Source organism: Brienomyrus brachyistius, chromosome 14 (assembly GCF_023856365.1).
Source record: "Brienomyrus brachyistius isolate T26 chromosome 14, BBRACH_0.4, whole genome shotgun sequence".
NCBI lineage: Eukaryota > Metazoa > Chordata > Actinopteri > Osteoglossiformes > Mormyridae > Brienomyrus > Brienomyrus brachyistius.
The window spans coordinates 24,436,199-24,459,013 of NC_064546.1; the positions used below are offsets into that span (position 1 = coordinate 24,436,199).

The 22,815-nt window shown below is 47.6% G+C and overlaps 1 protein-coding gene across 7 annotated transcripts in view; it reads right to left on the reverse strand.

Annotated features, from left to right (window-relative positions):
- Positions 1 to 22,815, reverse strand: part of si:ch211-195o20.7 (cytospin-A) — a 25,708-nt gene continuing 2,893 nt past the window's right edge. Inside the window, exons 1-13 of one of the 7 annotated variants that reach the window (XM_048975326.1) lie at positions 13,412 to 13,482; positions 11,946 to 12,232; positions 10,494 to 10,628; positions 9,363 to 9,833; positions 9,078 to 9,151; positions 4,574 to 5,085; positions 4,345 to 4,438; positions 2,702 to 2,777; positions 2,447 to 2,522; positions 1,997 to 2,093; positions 1,712 to 1,828; positions 1,560 to 1,619; positions 1 to 1,268 (exon numbers count right to left, since the gene is read on the reverse strand). In XM_048975326.1, coding sequence (XP_048831283.1) covers positions 1,179 to 1,268; positions 1,560 to 1,619; positions 1,712 to 1,828; positions 1,997 to 2,093; positions 2,447 to 2,522; positions 2,702 to 2,777; positions 4,345 to 4,438; positions 4,574 to 5,085; positions 9,078 to 9,151; positions 9,363 to 9,833; positions 10,494 to 10,533 — 1,707 coding nt within the window. In that variant the 5' untranslated portion in view covers positions 10,534 to 10,628; positions 11,946 to 12,232; positions 13,412 to 13,482 and the 3' untranslated portion in view covers positions 1 to 1,178. Of the gene's footprint in view, positions 1,269 to 1,559; positions 1,620 to 1,711; positions 1,829 to 1,996; positions 2,094 to 2,446; positions 2,523 to 2,701; positions 2,778 to 4,344; positions 4,439 to 4,573; positions 5,086 to 9,077; positions 9,152 to 9,362; positions 9,834 to 10,493; positions 10,629 to 11,413; positions 11,658 to 11,945; positions 12,277 to 13,411; positions 13,599 to 22,815 lie in introns of those variants that run through there. The other 6 variants (XM_048975327.1, XM_048975325.1, XM_048975328.1 and 3 more) reach the window with 6 other exon arrangements.

A 22,815-nucleotide genomic window follows, 5' to 3' on the forward strand; every position in this document is an offset into this window, starting at 1 on the left:
TCAGCTGACAACTTTTATTATTTTACAGTAAGTCTTTGGCTGCAGACTCCACACAAAAAAATAGCATTTAGGCACAATTTTAGTATAAAATACTTTCAGGCCTACATGAAGACCTCCACTGACAGAACACTGATTTGAGATCTGTGAAGTGACTTCACCTCCGGTCATTCTGCAGAGCCATTAAAAAGCTTGCTTGGGTGATAGCAGCACGTGGCCACCCGTGTCACCTACAGTTTGGCGTCCACTTTAAAATTCGCCTGTACAAAGTGCGTGCGAAAGTGCATGTTTATTTACAGGGTGCCCCATGATTACATTAGGTTTGCTACAGACGGCAAATGGAGTAACTCCAACAGGGAGATGGCAACCACTGGCAGTTAATCAGGACGAAGTTCTGCTGTGACAAATGGCGCTAACCGCTAAAGACACGCGCTTTCAGAAGAGCCGCGTACTCCCAGAAATGGTCACAAGCCACAGAATTACCCCCCAAAAACCATGATTATTGTAGACTCATTCTGCATGCTTTCTTACCCTTGAACCATCAAATAAAATATTACAAGAGAACGCTCTCTGAATTTGAAGGGGAAATGCGATATTTCCTTATTTTTGATAAACCCCTACTATACACAATTTGCAAATATAAACCAATGAGTACAACACGAGTAAGGGTTTTTACTATGGCATTAATTTGACTATCAGAGGGAAAGGCAACAGCGTGGTGAATATGTCTGAAAGGCTGATGTTTGAGGTAGGAATCTCTCAGTTGTACCAGGACAAAACTCCAGCCCCCCACCAAGGCATTATACAAATGAGGAGAGTTATGTAAAACTGTGAGCGTCGAGGCATGGATGATGCAAACTGCGACGTGCTTAATGACACCGAATTTGAATATCGCAGCATCCTTTTCGTGTTTCTACAGAGGGCAGCTTTTTCCTGCAAGTGTGGTTTTCCGTCTTCCAGAAATACTGCACGAAAATATTAGGCTCAAAATTCCAAACCACTAGCGACTGGTAGACACTCACAGCCAGGCCGAGCTTTTGGGTCCGGTACGGTTCCGCCAAAGCGGTTCAAGGGCAGTGCAGCCTCAGGTTGTTCTATCGAGCCTGAAACAATTCCTCCTCAAACGACAATAAATAAGGACACTTTGCCACGTTGAATATCCTTGAACAGGAGGACCAGCATCACATCTCAAAGTGGCGGTAAATGCTCTCCACATATCCCAGAACCCCCTGCCAGTCTGGGCCTCCCACCTTCAGCATCTCCTCCACTGTCTAATTTGAGGGGGGGGGGGTTAAATGGAAACAAATGGTAAGATTTAGTCAGGACAGGGTTTTTCCACGACTGATACTTTGCTTACGTAATTATAAGAGGAGAAAAGAAGCGCTTAGTCAGTGTCACTTGTCAACAGCTTAAGTGGTTCAGAGAACAGGAATATATGCACAGAACTGCCAGGGTGAGACACCCTGCATTAAAAGGACCTTTTTCATATTTAATGCAATGTATCTTTTGTATCAATGTATCTGCGTCCCTGACCGTACTGCTGAAGCTCAAACGGATCTCACCAAAGAAGCTGGGATTCCCACACTCTCCCCTGTCCGAAAAGCCAGGTCCAGATTCTCCCTCTGCAAAAATAAAGACGCACCTTCGCGGTCATGCCACTGCGCCCCCTGGGGGCAGCCTCCGGTACTGGCGTATACGGACACTCCGCCCTCACCTTGCTCTCCGGATTAAGGCTGTGGTACGGGATGTGAGATGGCAGGTAGGTGTGGAACACGGCGCACAGCGCCATTCCATCCGCCCAGCTGCTGCTGAAGTTGGTGATGTCGATGTTCTGTGTGGAAAGGCAGAGGATCACTAAGCTCCGCTGACACGACTGCAGAACAGATGTACTTAAAGCCTAGAACCCGTGTGCTCCATTCCCTGAAAGATGTGACATCTTCCTAATGTCATCCTGCAAGTTTCAGTCATGTCGTCCCCCTCAAACCTAAATGCCAATTACCTTATACCCCAGTGTGCGGCTTTGACACCAACGGAGGAGGGAGTTCCTCTTCGAGCCTCCATGTCGACGTAACAGCATGCTGAGTCCATCCTGCTGCCTGGACGGACACGTGTGTTGATGGGGAATGAAAACCGGCAGTACTAGAGAGCCGTATGACTCAGAGGTGGAAAGTTCAGGTCCAGATCAGGATTTTGTTTTCACCATCCAGTTGCGTAGTCTGTGAATGTGAGTCTTTGTACTCAACAAAATCCTGATCTGGATTTGTACTTTCCGGACCTGAACTTTCCACCTCTGTCACACATTTACTGAATCGCTGATACTGCACAAAGACACGCAGAGCTCATTAAAATGCCTGCTTGCACTGGAAACGTTGCTCGTTAGACGTAAATACCAGCGATGCCCTTTGCTTGAATGTTCTGAAGGAAACTCCAGCCCAAGTCAAATGCTCACCTGACTTTAGTACCTGCTGTCAGGGGGGGGTCACCGGGGTTGGCGTTTTGATGGTTGCCAGTCACTTCCTGTTTACCTGTCACATGTGCACAAACATGCAAACCTGGTAGCATCTCACAGGATAACCCGAAGCCCAGACCTTCAGAGAACAGCATTCAGTAAATCTGCCAATGTGCACATTGTCTGAGGAACCCCATCCAGCTGCTTTGCAGGCTACCTGGTGGTACCCTCCCCACCTACCACACCCTGGCCCACCTGTGCCTGCACCAGTCCAGCTAGCCTGTTGCTCCAGAACCTGCTCCACCCTCTTTCCTTGGCCCGTGTGCTGGTTCTGGAAAAACCAAGTGAGAGGAAGTGTAACTGGCACCGAGTGCATAATTATATTCATTATGAACCGTCTCAGACACCCTCTCTACAACTGTCTTGCTTCTTGACGAGTCTGTGATTAATTACAGCAATTTAAATAGGCATGTAAAAATTTATGCCACTAGTGGCAGTGACCCAATAAGTTGAAGCGCAGCCTATTTAATCACTTATGGGGTAACGCTCATCAAAACGATCGCCGTTATATGGAGCTCCAGCCGACACCTGGCAGTCTTGTCCTCGATTTATTGCCGGAGATCCACCGTGAATTTTGCCCGAATATGAGGTCAGAAACAGACATTAGCCAGGCTTAGCGGCGACACATTAATGAAGGCAGCCCATTTTGACCTATGGGGATGCGGCATTAACGGGGTTCCCCGTCATGTGCTTTGTCGCCCCCTGCTGGAATCACTGCAGACTAATAAAAACTTAAGGGCACTTCTGACACCCACATTCAGGGGCCCCTCCCATTCCCCCTTCTATGACACTTTTCATACTTGACTCTCAGGCAGCAGAATTAGTTTAATATGTTTATGCATGTGGGTCTAGCAAGTTAACGACCTTAAAATGCATGAAAGTAAAATAGCGTGAAAACCTTCACGTATTACGGGCTAAATGAGTCTTTCAGCATGTTGGATTTATATTAACAGTCTTACATTTTAGTTCATTAAAAGCAAGAAAATTTTGAGAAAACAGGGTGAGCCAGTCCCTGGAGTGACTGGGGGGGTTTGGGGTGCTGTTGAAGGGCCCAACGGTGACATCACTCTATTGACCCTGGGATTTGACCCGATGACCTTCCGATCACAAGCACGGCATCTTATCCCACTGGCTCACACACCACACACCGCTACAGTAAGTGTTACATCCATAAACAGAAAGTTACCTATGAAATGTGTGTGCAAACATTAAAAAAAAAAAAAAAAGACCTTGGATCTTGTTACCGTAGTTATTCTGCATCCGGAAAAAATAGGATTTGACAAAAAAATATATATATTATATAAATAATCTGAGCCAGCTAGCCAAGTAAATATTCAATATATTACGCAAGGATACAAAAAATGCGACCAACAGTCCCACCGAAAATCATCAAAGCACGCTGCACATTCTTACCCCCTTACAAAAGCACTATTACCGGCTTCCAGACCAAGCCACGACTCTGATGTACAGCTTTTTAATTCCTCACTGGGCTGAGCTATTTGTACTTGTCCTTGAACTAACAGTTTACTGCGCTCCACACTCACTATGCAGATTCCATGGGTTTTGATGCATGAGAAAGGATCATTGCAATGTGTTGTGTCATTTTAAACCACATTGTGTCGCTCATAGAAGACCGATTTGCTTTTGTTGTCTTGGCATTTTCGCCTTTTTTAATTTGGTCGTGTTGGAATGTCTATGCGGGAACCGAGGCTCCGTGTCCCTAAGAGTGACACACGGCGACAGGGAAGCGGCTCGGTTCCGTGGGACACGTCAGCAGCACATTTGAGGAATTCTTTTCAGGCTCATTAAATGCCACCAGCGTCACTGTGAAACTTTACCTTGCTAAGAGGCCTCATCGTCGTGGCAACGGGTTGGGAGTTACCATTGATGGCAACGGGGGAGTCGGATGACAGGGGAAGTCTGGACAGACTCCTGCAGAATAATAGAATGTGCTTAAAATTAGCACGACATGTACAAAGCCCTTGGACACCAGACTGCTGCTTTAAAAAACAAAAAAAAAAAAATCTGTCCGAGTCACCAATTATGGCAGTGTGATGTCATGTTCACCTGGACCTCTCTGTCGCCATTCCCATCCTGCGTGGCTCCCTCCCTGCGCGGTTCTCCTCTTTCCTTCTGCTCTCCGCCGCCACGCTCCGCAGGTACTCCTCTGCCACTCCCTTCCCCCCAGCAGCCACCTCTTCCCGCTTGGTCACTTTCGACAGGACACGTCCTCCGTCCGCCCCCTGGTCCTCGCTCCTGGGACCGTCCGTCTCTGTGGCGCACTCCCCTCCGCGCCACCTCCCTGGCACCGCACTCTCCCCCTGGACCCCTGCCTCCGGGGTCTCCCTGGCCAGAGAGGAGAGCCTGTGGCAGGCCTCCTGGTACCGAGTCCTCAGGCTCTCCAGCTCCGCGTCAGTCTCCTCCTGCCTCCGCCGTGCCAAGCTCAGCTGCTGCTCCGCATCCCGGTGGGCCCCCCGCAGAGTGCCGAGCTCCTCTTCCGCCTCCACGCGCAGCCGATCGGCGACCGCTACTGCCACCTGCAGGTCGGCCTGGAACTGCTGCCACTCCCCGCGTTCCGTCTGCAAGTGGACGAGTTAAACCGTCAATAATGGAGGTCAGTTGTTCATAGCAAAGGTCAGAGGTGAAAGGTCACATACTATATACACACTTATCTAAACAAGGTTCACTGAAGGTGCAAAAACCCTGAAAAATATTGCTTGTAAAACTTTTTCGGGGAAAAGATGGCAAGTCCGCAGTTACTGGCCCAGAATTTGTGCTGTTGTACGTTAAAAGGTTCCAGTAATAAGACTGAGTAACTGTATAAAAACAGATCCTGTTGGTGCCCCATTACGAGACACAACACGATGCTACGTGCCAGATGCTGGGGGGGGGGGGGGATGAGCTTCCTCAAATCAGGGCTGTTCACCCACCAGAAATTAACCAGATGTAGTTAGAGAGATTATCAGTCTGGCCACGGCCCAAAGTGGCGGTTTAAAAACGAAAACAGTCCGGAACAATTCATAGGACAGGAAGAGTAGCTGTAAACAGATTTCTGGGATGGGGAGAGGATCACAACAAGGTCAAAGATGGTGACGCCCTGCAGAATGACTAATCTACGCTCCTCTAGTTCAAACAGTACGTTCATTATTATCAGCATGCAGCGTGTGACTAATCTTCTGCCATTAGTCACTGAAATGGCCAAGAACAAAATTAATGCGTCTCACAAATACAATAACCAAAGGTGTTATTTTGGGTGCAGCTTAACCCAGTCCAGCACAAAAGCGGAGAATTCTCTGTGCTCAGATTCCAGCCCCAAACACCAACTCCGGAGACTTCAGAATGTACCAGCACCCTGCTCTGGGTCCCGACACGGAGAATTACACGTTCCAGTTCCCGCCAGTCATCTAGTCTTCATCACACCCGAACTCATTTCTAAGACCGACAGGCTGAAACAAATGGAGGTCGGCCCTATTCAGAGGCACACAGCTCAGAAAGCGTGATTCTCCGCCACAAGAGGGCGACACGCTCAGCAGACCATGAATTTGACGCCAAGACGTTAAAAATTGCACCCACATTTACTGACGATACGCCCGGGGGGCTCAGTGCGGGTTTGCCAGAGTGACACACTTTCTGACTCTCACGCTCACACAAGAAATCTTACTGCAAATCTATATTACTCTATTATAAACCATAAAATTAGTTGGGGTAGTTTGCAAAGCCTACGGGCTATTTACAAGGTAACAAAACTGTTACCTGCATGTGATGAGTGTGTGACGCTCACCGCGAACTGAAAATCTCATGCCCGCTAGTTGGCAACCCTGTGAACGCCACTTTCAGTTACCCATGAACTGGATCAAACCCGCTCAGGTCGCCTCATTCCAATCCTGGTGAATCGGTGAAGGACCCAAGCGGACCGCGTTCCTGCGCGCCTGAGCCAAACCCTGCCAGCTTTGGCCAGGTACACATCCAACCAGACCGATGTGAGAACACACCGGCACAACAGGCAACGACAGCTGACCTACAGCCCAATCAGAGAGACGTCTACTGATCAGCCGTGGCACCGATCCAACAGGGCACATCAGGCAGAGCGGCGCCGATGGGGCCCGACCGTGCCAGACTGGGCTGCCTGCTGCACACACCGGCAGCAACTCTCAGTGACAGCTTCCAGCAGCGCGGCGTGTTCCAGGCTCGACACTAAAGCACACGGGGCGCAGAAACACCTCCTGATGGCCAGATGTGAAAGCGGGAGTCTGCAGAGGGGGGGCTGGATGGCAGCTGAGGAATAGGGTATCGGATACGGCGTTTGGTGGGGGCGGCTGTGATTAGAACCACGGTGAGATGCCGGGGGGTAGTAAGGAGGTCAGGAGCTGGATGTGGAGCCCCTACTCCACAGCTGGGGGCGATTACACCATCCCCACACCCAGGGCCAACATATGGATGCATTTAATAACACAAAAACTACCTTTGCTACATGTAGAATCGACTTCAACACAGATGATCGTGCGCCATAGCGAGAATAAAGTCGATCCTAGGATCCGAGCTCCAGGAGGGCAAGGCACTCCCTCCCCAGTAGGACATGGAGATGGGGGGGGGGGGGGGGGGGGGGGCAGGAAGTGAGGCACTGATTGTCGGACATCCAAGGCCAGGAATAAAAATGACCCGACTTAGAGGGCTGAGGAACAAACACACACACACACACACACACACACACACACACACACACACACACACACACACACACACACACACACACACACACACACACACTTCCAGCAGCGGGCCTGGAATTAATCCAAAGCCTGCCGGTACACCAGATGTGTGCGGAGGCTCCAGTCGCCCCCACACCCCTGTTCCCATCTCCACACGGAGCCCGCTTGACCAGGGAGGGGCGTGTGAACACGGAACCGAGCCAACGCCCAGTAACATACCGGGGAAGAAGAACCGGATCGAGGTAATGTCACAGCCGGCCCCCGCGCGGAGCAGCCTGTGTGGGCGAGCCGGCCCCTGGGATGCGGCCAGCTGAGGGGTCGTCACAGTAACGCATCCCCTGTCAACTGGAGCCTTGTTATCTAGGCAGGAAAAAAAATCTCCCCCCTCCCAACCCAAAAAGGGAACTAAATGGATCTTCTGACTAGCTGGCTAGAAGACAGACAATGTTGGCACAATGTGACAGGCAGAGTTATGGAAGCAGCCTTCAGACTATAAGGGCCCGCAGGGGCCAGCGGAGGTCGGGCATCAACTGCTTACTCCTGCCATCCCCGGGAGCTTCACTAGGCCCAAACCCCAGTCCTGCAGAGCTACAGCACAGTGGTTTATAAAGACCCCATGCGATTATAAATAATCTGAAAATATAACTGCATGTCGAGTTCCACCCGTACTCAGAACATTCCAGTGTTTCCACTCTGCAAGTCGGGCCAGTACCATTAGCTTAATGCAAGAGCGTCTCTCCTGAACGTGCATCCTGTTCCCTGCACCTCGGCAGCGTACGGCGCATTTCCAAGGGCTGAATGCGAGTCGTCAGAGACGCGGGTCAGTAACCAGACCCGGTCACCCATGCTGCGGTCCACCCCCACCCCCCGTTTGCTTGATGCAAAGCAGCTGGGCGCTACTTCACATTTCAGGGAAAAAAAAAGAAAAAAAAAGCATTGAGCGGTGCAATGGATGGAAGGAAATGCCCCCCCCCCCCCCCAAACAGAGAGAAAGCAAAAGTTGTGAGGTCATCATTTGAGACTCTGCATGGGGGCGGGGGGCAGGGCTTACAGATACACCGAAGGATACGGACCGGGGGGGTGGGGGAGCAATGCTCACTGTCTGATGAAAGTGGCCGTGTTCACTAAGTTCTGACAGACACCCCCCACTCAGGGTAACAGGCTCCCCAAAGTGCCTCTTTTCTCTTTAAAACTGTGCAGAGTTGCTACTTAAACAAACCTCATTCTGTCCCCCCACCCCCAATGCGTGACATAGGCTCTGCCACAAGCGTGACTCTGCTCCACACTTGGCTTGCTGGCGCGCACACACACACACACACGCACACACACACACACACACACAGCTACAGGTTTGGGGCCTGGGCCATGGTGGTTGACAGGAAATTACAAGAAAGATTGTTTTAAAAAAAGGGGAATTCATCTAAAGCCCCCAAGGAATGTGGAATTGAGCAACGCTCCGGGAAGTTTAACTCCTCAGAGTCATTTTCTCCCCTCCTGTATCGCTAAACAGAGGAACCTTTGATGAAAAGACCCCAGTCACAAATCAGGACCATCGTCTTCAGGCATTTCCGTTAGACGGCTCTGTAGGACAGGAAGGCGGCCATTACAGCCTCCCAGTAGCACCGGCTCCCCTCTGCATGGGCAGATATGAAAGGCCGCTCTTTGTTTCTGTTGTCTTCAGGTTGCCCCCATCGACCTGTTTCCCTATCTGAGGCCCACTTCCTGTTTACCATCGGCTATCTTCCTTACCGCCTGTCAATTTCAAAATGTTTTTAAAAACAGGGTCATCCCTTAAAATGCAGAGCTGGGATGTCTATTCATACCATCGGGGGCACCAGGACTTCACAGAGGGTCTAGCTTACCTTCATCACCTCTTTGAGATACCGCACCTCATCTGCAAGCTTGTCTCGCTCCACCAGCACACATCTGACTAGATCTGAGATGGAAAGAGATTACCCAAAAAAATGCCACCAATTATGTCATCTTCATGAATGAAGTAAGTAAAACCTTCTCAAGGGCCCAGTGGTGAAATGACACCTCCAACCCCGGGATTTGAACCTATGACCTTCTGATCACAAGCATAGCATCCTAACCCACTGAGCCAGACACTGCCCCATTATGCTGCCGGAAAGCTATGCAACGCCTACCTGCTGTGCTCAGAGGTCCATCCTGCCCATGACTCAACCCAAGAGTCATCTGGTACTGCTCAAGCAGAGTCTCTGAGGTGGGCGTGGCCTTGTTGCCACACCCCTCCCCCACCCTGCCTATCTCTCCTGCGGATTGGTCCAGACCACTGTCCTCAGATGTACAGGCAAGGACAGGCAAGAGTGCTGATTGGGTGAGAGCCGTCACTGGGGGGGCTAGATGGGCCTCTCCACAGTCCACCAGACCGCCGCTGTCAGATTCAGTGCCTGCTGGGCTGATGACCGCCCACTCGTGGATGGTGCTTTGAGAGGCACCACGAGCATGGGTGGGACCCCCCTGACGTGTCACCTTGGTGGCCTTCGGTGCTGCCTCACCCTGCTGTGCTGGAGTGGAGCTCGGAGGTGGGTGCATCCCAAGGCCAGTGGGAGTGAGTGGTGATGTAGGAGCGGTGTGAGGGGAGTCCAAATGGGCGCCTGCAGATAGACCTCCAACATGTCAACGGGTGATGTAGACGTACACAGGCACTGATATCTAATCCGAAGGCGCAGCAACAAAACGTCAGGAGACGTTCCGTTACACCGGAAAATCATCCAAACCCCCGAATGGCATCCTGACTTTACTGTACTGTTGAGGAGCCAAGGAATGAGGGGTGGGTGAAAATGCATTATCCTCACTCCCACTGACTACAGCAGAAAGACATGTAGTGTGGCTGGGGGCGGGGGCAAAGAAGCCATGTCCTCTGAAAATGGGGGAAGAAAAAAAAAATTAATCCTCCCCCAGAGGAGCCCCACAGCTGTTGAGATGCCAGGCCTCAGGAAAGCAGGGGGGGGGGGCACAGGTTAGACACTGGACAATATGAGTGGGTGAGAGTGAGGCATGCAAAATTTTTACAGCACCACTGCTGAATGCGCGCGCACACACACACACACACACACACACACACACACACACACACACACACACACACACACACACACACACACACACACACGGCGAAATGTCTCAGGCTGGCTTCAGAATTCAAAGTGGAGGCCGACTCCTCCACACAAGGCTGTGAGGAGTAGGAACATGAAATCCTGAAGAGTGCTTCTGCCTGCATAATTCACAGCCTGCTGCTTACAGAGGTGCATTACCTGCAGATGAATGGCCATCTTTGCTGCTGGAGTTTCCCATTATGCACTAGGGTTAATGCCACCCTCGCGGTTCAGGACTGTCGGCCTCGTGGTCCTCCTGCAGCCCGTGACGGCAGCTGGAGGGGGGGCGTGAACCTGTAACAAGCAGACCATCAACATGCAGCCATTGGGTGCATTAAGCACATACTTTTTGAGGTCAAAGGTTGATTTTTATCATTAGCACATTCGCCAAGTCTTCTAAATGGATACCCTGACCGCAAGCCCCTAGCTGGACGAGTAAACTCTCTGCGTGGCAGTAGAAATCACACCAGCAAACCCACTGCCTTTCAAACACATTATAGACCAACAACACCTGCACTGCACTGCACTGCACTATGGTAGTCTAAAGTTGATCTGGGGGGGAAAAATGCTTGACAGCTGGGGTTGAACTGCTATTAGCCAACTTGACTACTTCAGTTAAAAAAAAAAAAAAAGTCGCCCTTCGTCTTAATTACTGACCTCAGGCGTGCAGTCGAGCTTAATTTCCAGCCCTGCACGTAAGGATTGGTGAGAGCAAAACTCAGGACAGACACTCCTACCCCCAAGCATAAACTAAACTCTGCATACCCAATTAACAAAAATTATACAACAAACAAACGCAGAAACGTTTTCTTCCAGCTACACATTATATCGTAGGTTCTAAATTACAACCTAATTAGACTCTTAACACTAATGGTGTCCCTGTCGCTCCTGTTCACCAGAGAGATGCGCTCATCTGCACGGCGGCGAACGAGCTCTCTGCTGGGACTTCAACGATGTTTTGGAAATATTTCACTTAAAAATAAAAAAGCAAAATACAGCGGTACCTTCTTTTTTAAGAGATTTTAATTTTCAAAGCAATCAGTTTTTACTTTAATAACTACACCGAGCAAATGTGTTACCTGTTCACCGTGGGCGAGATTAAAAGTTCAGATGACTTTAATACGAGTCCGTAAATAAAGTATGAAGGATAATCCGAATTAATAGAGAACCGGGTGAGTAAACTGGGTTAGTTTAGTGACTAACGATTACGTAGACTTTGGGTAAAGATATGTATTCAGACATATATGGAAACTTTTTCCAAGGTGATGAAGCCTGTTAATAAAAACGAAAGCATAACAGTCTGAAGGGCTTGTTGAGTTAATCGATCCTGACAATGTGTGGAAACATCCTGAATGCGGTTTTGGTTCAGCAGCAAGACGCCGATCATATTAATAGTGAAACGCCGAGGCTTTCGCATAAGCGTAAGAAGTTTGTCCAGGGGCTGCGCAGAACAAAGCGTGACACGAATATCTATTAAGCCTTACTTACTAGGAAAAACGCACCTATTTACATGCACACATACTTATAACCTACACAGGCGCCTTTACGAGTAACAACCGCGTCTGTCGTCCCAAAAACAGACCACATGTTAGAAGAAGCAGAGAGACGCACCTTCACTTCGTCTTTCCGGACCTTTACGCTCCGCGCGATTAGTTACTGGATCATCGATGACCCTCCTTAAACCCCCTTTCAAGCCACTTCAGCGAACTGCAGGATGGAGTCGACGGGGGTGGGAGCGAGCGGTTCGCCGCTGGGACTGGCGCACAACTAAAAGCGGAGAGGAGGAGAGGAGGAGGAGGAGGAGGAGGGAGCGACGCTCCTCATCAGACTGCTGATCCAGTCCCGGCTTCTCGGCTAACGCTTTGCTCCAAAATGTGGCTCACTTATCGGACAATGTCCTATGGAGAAGCCGGTGCAATGACATCACTGATTTGCAAAGTGTTCATTGAAAAACAAAACACAACACCTTTTTCCTTCATGTCGCTACATTTATGTGTTTACAGTAGGCACTGTACGCGTTGTGCAATATATGTGAGATTCTCGCCATAAAACCGAAGTTTTTGTCGGTGGATGGATGGATTAGCACTGAATATGCATGTAATAACTGGTTCGGTCTCGGGAGTCCGAATTTCAGTTGTGAGCTTTTCATTTGATTATGATGATTCAGTGATACTAAAACCAGGAAACCTCGCCCTAGGCAAGCATCAGCGCCGGTGTTCTGTCGAGTTAAACTACCGTAGTGCTAATCGATAGCCCTAACTCTAACCCCCAAAAAAACTCTAAAACCTTTACTTTAACCCCGAAAACCTAACCCTAATCCCAAAACAGTGGAACTGCACATGCGCAGAAAGGCTCGCTAGCACGTCTCGATGGGTGTCCGAGGCAAAGTGAAATTATCTGGCAAGTCGGCGCCCCCTCAGAAGATGGCGCCCTAGGCGGCCGCCTATATGATTGCCCGGTCCTAAGGATTGCAATACCGATCCTCCCCTCCTCGTTTGGCATACTGCCGGCTTGGTCTTTATTTAAATGCTGAAGCAGCTAATTGAACGTATTACCCAATATGATGGTTGATGGGGGAAGCTTTCTCCTCGAATAGGTCAAACTGTTGTCCTGTGCACTGGTAATAACAGAAACAACTGCGCGCTACCATTATAAAACCCGGTCGTTTTGCCCACCGATCCACAGTTTGTTCTGCGCAAGTCTGATTTTGTCTACTTCATCTCTAATTATTTCACGGTCGTGTTTAAAACAGCTCAGCGTGAACACCTGCCAACGGAATCACTGGCCTTACAAGAAAGACCCCCAGGCAAAGCCGCCAAAGTTTGTTACAGATTATAAACGCACCGAAGAGCCTGGGAATGGATTTTTTTTTTTATCTTATATAGCACTAAAACACTTCTGAAAGTACAACGTCATCGGTAAAATTCTGTGAACTGGTGTTTACTAATAATAGCTAGAATATACAGATTCTGTCGTGGAGCACAGCTCAAATTTTACACTCCAACGCACACAGCCCTCAAAAATGTAATTCATTTTAATTAGGCAAGTTACGGCAATATCGACAGCGCTGAAAGTACCTGGACATGACTAGCTTCCAACGTTCTGCGATGCTCTTCAGTTCGCGATAAATCATAACGTGACTGCCTAAAACGGTTCAGATCTTCACAGCCCTGCCCCCTTGTGGCCGTTTGAAATATTTGCACAGAATGATGTTACAGCCTTTTTCTGTTAGTCTATGCGAAGTAAATCCCAGACTGTCATCTACCCAAATGGTCTATTTAGATACTGAGACTCCCGCGCTCCTCTGAACAACACAGGTTCCAGTTGGCTCATGGGGTATTTACTTTAGGCTATTTATTTCAGTACGTAATTGGCTTCGCTGTCTGTATTTATTAGTTTGTTATAACTGCATCGTTAAATTGGCTGATGTCTTTGCCTTTTGGGGGGGGGGGGGGGTAAATGGCAAGATTTGACCATATATAATTATGACCTTAGTCATTGCGATTATTTCCATGATTTTTTGTCTTTGTATTTTCAACACCTATGTAGCTTGTGCTGTCAATTGCGGTTCTACCAGTAGGCCTATATCAAGTATTGAAGTTTAGAATTTGGTTACCACTGGTGGTATGGTGGTTCAGCGGTTAGCCTCACACCTCCAGGACCAGGATTCCATGTGTGTGGAGTTTAAATGTGACGCTTGGTTCTCCCTGTGTCATTGTGGTGTTTCCTCCAGGTACACGAGATTTATTGCTATTTCCAGTATTATCACTCACGCTTAATATGAAGGTTATTGTATTGCGGAACCCAGTAAGTGCGCTGAACATGGTGGGAGATGTAAATGTTGTTGTTAGTGTTAATACTTGTGTTATATTTTCTTAGTGTCGCATAGACCTTCACCAGTGCTATGTGTGAGCCTTTCTGTTTAGTGTGTAACCTCCCCGCCTTTTGCGTCGTGCTACACTTGTTGCATGTGTGTGGTCCCTTTTACCGATTAATTAAAAACCACGTTTATGTCAGTCCAGTCTCCTCGCCATTATTCGCCGCTGCGGTCGCCATACTTTGGTCTGCCCGTCGCCACAGTATGAGCTTTCAAGCATGCTTAACATTTTTCCTTGGACGTTTTTTACGTGGTATACCAGAATCGCCAGCATCATTTCCATTTGGGATTTATGCAGCCAAACAACAACATAGTATGAACTATGTTGGCCTACTTCAATCGTAAAAACATTTGTTTTGATGCCTTCACTGGATAGTGGGCAGAGTAAGGTACACAGTTGCAATTTGAACGCAATTATCAGCACTGGTTTGCATCGATTTAAATGGCTGGGGTTTTCAACAAGTTATACGAGAAGGTCACTCTTCAAATCGCATATGATGCGACTTCATTTACATTGTGGTAAAGCTCAATTGTCTTCATTCACTACACTGGTTTATGGAGAGCCAAAACGTGAGCACGCCCCCCAGCCACCCCAATGCATTGTGCACTGGAGAATTATGCGGGTTGGCCCTCGACCAGCACGCGGTCCGCCACTGAACGGTGTTTTATGGTCAGACCTTAATTACCTGATGTGAAACCTGAAAAGAATGACGGAGAAGCTTCAGCTGCAGTGATTAAATGGAGAAACGCTGCTCCTCTCAGCGCTCCAGAGTGAATCCCAACGACCTTCATTCAGACTCCCCCCATTCAATCGGTCAGCCGTGTCCTAGACTCACAATTAATTTCGTCGTTCTTTAACGACCCTAGGAAATGCGAGGAAATCTATAACGGGCTTGGTGCCCATGCTCTACCCCTTTCTCACGAAGGCAGTGGGTGATGGAGGTCCCGAAGCATTGGTGTGATGCAGAAATACCGCGACATTTTATAAATCACGATTGGCTGGTGGTTCCCATATGCTGGCACGAGTAAAAATGCTAGCTGGTATGAAGCACAATCGAGTATATACGTTCAAGTACTAGCGCGTGAATATTGTATACATCTTGTATATATTACTTAATATATCTGATTGTATTGGGTTAGAAATCACTAACACGGACATCCCACCTTCAGCATAATGATTTCAGGGAGGAAGATGAGGGACAATTGGGAGGGGGAGGTGCTGGCTATAGACTTCGGTTGTATTACGGTAATCGCCCCACCCGGCTTGGCACATTTTATTGGGAAATACGATAATACCATTGCTTTTGAAATACCATGAAAATAACGTATACCGCAGTATAATACTGGACGGCATGACAGTATTAAAAAAGGTGCCAGCAGTAAAATTTGCCGACCTGGGCTAAATGGAGGCAATTAAATTTGCCCATCGGGTGGGGCGGGACTGTGACGGTGAAACTGCTCTTGGAATAACTGAAAAGCACATTTCCGGGACTTTTTGCGGGTGTAAAGGAGTTGCAGTTCGGCAGTGATGGAAGAGGATAAGAATGAGACAGTTGATGAAGAGATTGATCAATGCAGGAGAGTGGTGGAGAATAAGATAAAACTAGAATCGGGCGTGTTGGAAGTGTAGGAGAACGGGAAAGCACAAGAACGTGAGTTAGGAGACACAGCAGGTTTAGAAGATGGAAAAGTGCAAGAGGACATATTGAAGGAGGAAGAGAATACAGAAAAGTCTGTGGAGATGAAGGAGGAGACAATGGCTGAAGAGAAGGAGAACAAGGTTGAAGGAGTGAAGGAAATAAAGAGAGGAATTTAAAAGACAATGCAGTGGAGGATATGAAGCATAATATCAAGAAAGTGGAAAAGATAGATGGATGGATGGATGGATGGATGGAAGAGGCAGCTGAGGAGATGCAGGCTCAGATCAAGGCAGTGCTGGAGGAGAAGGAAGCCCAGTTCAAGGCAAAAGTGGAGAAGGAAGTCAGTAGAGGAGATGGAGGGCGAGATTAAGGCAGTATTGAAGAATGTAGAGGTGGAGAAAATGAATTCAGAAACCTGAATGAAAGAGATAACTGCTCTGACCGCAGCTCCTGCAACCTGCACCTGGAGGAGGGGTGGGGAAATGGGAGGGATGGATAAAAGACAGGGTGAGATTAACGGAATACAGACAGGTGGATGAAAATGAATTTTGGTACCATCCCTACTAGTCCTCACTATGATTCAAGTTACTTAGAAATATCACCAACTACAGAAGGGGTAGAGATGAAAGGATTGGGAGAAGATTGGGGAAAATTAGAAGAGAAACAACCAGGTACAGGATGCCAGTAACACGTACGGGGTAATTTTAGTCTCAGCGATTTCGGAAACAGTGAAGCATCATTAACAGATTATATCTTAAACAGTTCCTGTTATTGCCCTCGTTATAATTCATCAACACCGGATTTAACTGCTAGAGCTGATTTATATCATGAACATCAATATATTGATGGAACATATCTTTCAAATTCTGACTCTGCAGCTCTCCCGAGTATGAGGAAAGGGAACTTGAACGAGGAACATAACGGAGAACAGCAGGAAGGAGAATGTAAACTGGACGTGAGATCAAAGGGAAGGGAGTGAGTTCACCTGTCACTGTGGTGATGGGCACAGGAGTTCGGGGGTTAGCGATCAATGAAAGGCGTTTCATTAAAATAAAATAGAAAATAATGTAAATTACGAGTTTTCTCTTACACTTTCCAGACATAACCCCAGATACAAAAAGAAAGAGATGAGGGGAGACAATAAAGGAAGACAGGAGGGGAAAGAAAGACAGACAAAGTAGGACGCACAAAAAGCAGCACGGGGATGCAGACCACAAACAGCACAGCCTCCCGTCGGTTCACGGGACACAGACATTTTTAATTTATTACTTAACTGTAACTGTTTAGCCCTCGTGATTCACATGGCTTCTGCTTTTCGAAATCAAGCAATGCCTTTTTTCGGCAGTAGGTGGCAGGATTTGATCGTATTTCGAGAGAAGTGAAATCGCATCTGCTGTTTAATTAATTTACAGGTTCTTTTAACTTTTGTGTTTTTGAACACCCCGGATGCTTGTGGCAGGGGCGCCGCTAGCAATTTTGGGCCCTATGACAAAATATGAGGTTGGGGCCCCCCTACCACACCCATTCAGATCTCTGGGGGCCCCTAAAGGGCGTGGGCCCTGAGAATTGTCCCAACTTTCCCCCCCTTAGCGGCGCCCCTGGCTTGTGGTATCGGTAGAAGTCCTGCCAGTAGAACTACCCCCCCCCCCCCCCCCAATTTTACTTCATTTATTTTATTTTATTTATCTACACTGTTTTTTACGGGCTGCAATGGGCTGGCCCCCCACCCTGGGTTGTTCCCTGCCTCGTGCCCATTGCTTCCGGGATAGGCTCCGGACCCCCCGCGACCCAGTACGATAAGCGGTTTGGAAAATGGATGGATGGATGGATGGGTGTTTTTACGGGAGCAGGAGCAAGCCAGATCTTGATTTCACTGTAAAATGTGCCAACTTCATGTAGCAAATAAAATATTGAATCTTGCAGTATAGTGATTCAGATTTTGGTTGCACTGACTCGCGGCTTCACTGCCAGAGTGTCAGTCAGACCAGAGAAAACGTGGACCAGTACAAGTGTCTCTTATGTTAACCAGTATAAGCCATACAAGTTGAACAGTAAATTAAGATTTTCACCCATCTTTTCAAGTTTGTATGGCATACAAAGATTATTAGCATATCCTGTGGAATTCTTTGCAATGAAGTGATGTATAAAACAATATCTTTCTGTGATTTATAAAGACTTTAAGCAAATGTTCTTGCCGGCAACATGAATAGGATCAGTTTTCTTATTTGTATGTATGTATCGTATATCACCACCCACACTTAATATGAAGGGTTTGAATGCTTTTATGTTATAGCTAGTGTGACCAGCATCACTGCCATTTGTGGTTCATGAGGCAGGGCGCAACATAATATGAATTAAGTGTATTTGAGTAGAAAGCACCTATTTCGATGCCTTCACTGGATAGTGGGCAGAGTGAGGTACATAATTGACCCTTGAACACAATTATCAGCACTGGTGTGCATCGATTTAAATGGTTGGGGTTTTCAACAAGTTATACGAGAAGGTCACTCTTCAAATCGCATATGATGCGACTTCATTTACATTGTGGTAAAGCTCAAACGTCTTCATTCACTACACTGGTTTATGGAGAGCCAAAACGTGAGCACGCCCCCCAGCCACCCCAATGCATTGTGCACTGGAGAATTATGGGGGGTGGCCCTCGGCCAGCACGCGGTCCGCCACTGAACAGTGTTTTATGATCAGATCTTAATTACCTGATGTGAAGCCTGAAGAGAATGACGGAGAAGCTTCAGCTGCAGTGATTGAAGGGAGAAACGCTGCTCCTCTCAGCGCTCCAGAGTGAATCCCAACGACCTTCATTCAGACTCCCTCCATTCAATCGGTCAGCTGTGTCCTAGACTAACAATTAATTTCGTCGTTCTTTAACGACCCTAGGAAATGAGGGGAAATCTATAACGGGCTTGGTGCCCATGCTTTACCCTTTGCTCACGAAGGCAGTGGGTGATGGAGGTCCCGAAGCATTGGTGTGATGCAGAAATACCGCGACACTTTATAAATTACGATTGGCTGGTGGTTCCCATATGCTGGCAAAATACAGATATTTGGCTGGTATGAATGACAGGTTCTAGTACTGTCGCATGTTTGACATTAGCCAACAGTCATAATATAATTGATCGTACTCTTACGTACATACCTGGTTGTGTAAAAAAAATACTAAATCATAGGGCAAGATTTTTAGGATAAAAGAATCAACAGGTGTTTATATGGACTTAGTCAAATTTAACAATCCTGAAATTGCTACGAGTTCCTTTGAAATGTTGTTCATATCGGACAGACAAAATGCTCTGGATGTGTCTATACATGTGCGTTGGTTTTAAAATAAGTATCTAGAACTAATCTCAGATTGTCGTACAACAGAAGTTCAGTTTAACCTCACCGTCCACGATTCAGAGCTCAGAAAGCTATAATATCATGTAATGCGTTTTGCAGAATTAAAACTGACAGATTTTGATAAATCAGCTATCTTGCCGAGTCTCACTAAGTTTAGTTAAGGTGGGGTATCAGATCAATGTTTCATCTGAATACATGGTTAGCGGACGTATGATCTGCTGTAGGATATACGCTTAATTTCCACGGCAGAGGTCTCGGCAAAGTATTTAGCAGCAGATTACAGCCATGCTTACACGTCCATTTCGCCACCTGGTTTACGCCCCGTTAGGAAAACACGCGAACGGCTGAGATCAGTTGTACTCTTCCCAGTTCCGCTGCCAATGTTTTGTAAAAGCTGTTATAAACGACGTATTCGTCGTGAGAGATCTTGACATATGTGCATTTGCAGAAATACGACGCAGAGCAGCGTGATTTATACCGCGGACGCGGAGGATGTGGTGTTTATGTAAATGCAGAGCAGCCCGAATAAGAAAGATGTTTGTTCCGTCGCTGGATAGCTTTGATTTGTGAATATTTGAGATCGCGTTGTAAAAATGAAAAGCAGTTTGATATGGGAGACTTATAAAAGCGAAAGAAGGATGCATTTCACACATCATAGAAATGATTGTTCAATGTGCGATATGCAGATGTGTAATTGCTTATGATAAACTGTCACTTGTCACTCCTGCACGCAATTGCTTACGTAGTCACTCTTTATAATTTAATAGTTTGACTAGCTGTGTGTGTTTTCGTATGTAGTTCTTTTGTAATTTGTTCACATCTTGTATACGTTGTTTTCTTATGCTTTTGTGTTGTGCCATTTATCTGATGCTTGTATTCAAAGTCCCTTCATACCCGTGTAAACAGCTGGGTGTTTGACAAGAGTATTTCAGGTTAAGTACCTTGCAGAAAAGCACTTCAGTAGGACCTCTCCTGGGATGTGAATTATCGACCGCGTCCTTGCAAGTGCCAAGAGGCATCAAAAGATGTTTAACAATCGACATACTCGGGTTATCTATAATTTCGATGTTTGGAGTGTGAATATGCGTTTGTAATGGTTACGGTTTCAGGTCAAAATAGTTGTCATTCGAACATGGAGAGCTGGAGAGGATTCCTGCGCGCAGTGACTGCAAATGCACTTTCACACGAGACAGGGCGCTGAGCCTGATCCTCGCTGAATTCAAACCCGTGTCTGAAGTCGCCGTGGCAACAGACGAGTCTGAACAAGGCTTTTTTTTTCTGCTGAAGTTCACAGGAGCAAGTGGACCACTAGGAACTGCAAATGAACACGTAGCATAGCTAGAGACAATGTTTATTTCAGAGCTGAAAGGGTATAACCTATGTTACAGGGTAGTGACAAGTGCTTGGTTATTTTTGAAGGTTTGAGCCTGTCCCAAATTAAGGAACTGGTAGAATCGATGTTCAAGCAAGCTTTTAAATACCCACAAACCTCTATGGAATCCTAGAACTTCACATAAATGTGGGCTCTACAACCAGGGCTGGAACTTGTGAATTTTTGCTACTAGCCAACTGGGCTAGTTCAGTAAAAATAAGTCCGGCAGGCAATATATTAGTCAGCAGGATCGTGTGTATTTTTCTGTATTTTTCCTTAAATTACTTTCACATTTACTCTTTAGCAGACACAGTAGTCCAGAGTGACATTAATGTGAGGCAAACGGCACATTACAACCAGTGCAGTACCATCACGGTACCAGTGCAGTACCATCACGTTACCAGTGCAGGAGCTACACAACTACGTACCTAAAAGGTCTACAACCCAGCCCAACAAAGAGGTGAACCCCACCAGCATATTCCAATGCGACCAGTCCAAAGCACCCATCATCCCCAGCCGCTTGCCCCGCCCACCCCCCCCCATCAGGCCCTGGGTGTCCAGGGTATCAGAAGTGAGACTAATACTCATTCAGCACGAGCTCTATGCGCCATTCCGCGGAGGACAGCCAAAGCGACAGCTGGAGTGATCTGCCCATGTAAACGGCCGGCGATTTTCCCAACCGCTCACTAATAAACAGTTAAAATGAAGGATGATCCTGCAGCTTGACTCGTTGACAGTGCTGGATGAGATGGTACAGCTACTTGACAGATGCGTTCCCTTTGGAAGTGAGTAGTACGTGTAGGAGAAGGAGGTTTATTCTTAGCCTAAGGTGTGGCTGACAGCTACGGAAGCGATTAGCCGGAATCACCGGGAACATTAAGCAGGCACTAGAAGGGCAGATCGCTGCACTGTACTTATACCTACAACCGCTAGAAGGGTAACAAACAGCTATCGGAGCAGCATACTCTCACTCTATCGCAGGCAGTACAAAATTCATTTATTGCTTTTTCACGTCTGCGTTGCCAAGGGAAACACGAACTGAAATGATACATCTGTTGTTAACAACCTTTTAACGTTGTTTTTTTGTCACCAGTGAATTACAGATTATAAGGAAATAAGTGACCATGTGTCGTAGCACAGTAGCACATTGGCTGATCCCTCTGCGATATACTGACGATCTCTGCTTGTGCAATAATGGCCAGATTTCAGACTAGAGATCACCGCTGAATGTGGGGGTGTTGGGGGGGGGTGCCATTTGGGACACACCGAATCGAATGCGGCGGTTCTTGAAAACAAAGCGTACTTGTAATTCAGGGGCAAAAAGTACAAGAATCAGTCATGCAAAAAAAATAAAGCCCTCGCAGGAGATTAAAAAGCCATCTTCTTTCATTTGGCAAATTACAACTGGTATCTGTGACAAAGAGGCCCGTTGTTCGTTTTCGCTGGAGGGCCGTTATCCCTCACCGTTTCTCAAACAACAGAAAGTGAGGAGGTAAACACTTTTAATAAAATTGCATGGCAACCCGTTCGGCAAATAACTAATGCTTTATAGCGGTAACGGCCGTCACCACTTTGGTGCTCTGCCCGGTCCAGCCCAACCTGAGTGCTAAGCACCCAAGTCCAAATCCCACCGCCCACACAAGTTCCAATTCCTGCATTTCTAGTTATCATTTAACTGTCTCCAGACTTGTTTTGACCTTCGTAAGACCATAATCTCACCATGAGGTATTTTTGATCATCTGTTTAATTTATTCATTCTTTTTCAGACTGTTTACCCAGGTGGGTGGGGGGGGGGGGGGGGGTGTATGATTAGCGGACAGAGCTGGGTGCGAGTGGCGCCCCTCGGGGCCAGGCTGGTTTTCCATACAAACTTTCCCTGAGTACTGTTAATGTGCAGAGGACACACACACACACACACACACACACAGCGCCGCCACACAAAGTGGACGAGCAGCCGGGGGCATGGATGTGACCCTGTGCCAGGCTGTGCCCCAGCCGGGCTGGCGGCAGGAGATTAACCCGCTCTTCTCGATGTGGGCGGCGCTACAGCCACATGGAGCCCCTGGCAGATACTAATGAAAGTCCGGGACGGGTCGAGACTGTCCCACTGTGAGGCCCCCGCGAGGCCAAAAGCGGGTCCATGTTGCCGGATGGGGAGTCGCGACGAAATGAAGAAAGGTGTCTGGTGACAGTGTGGGGCCCAGAGGAGGGGGGAACAGCAGACTGCGGCAACCTCTCCGA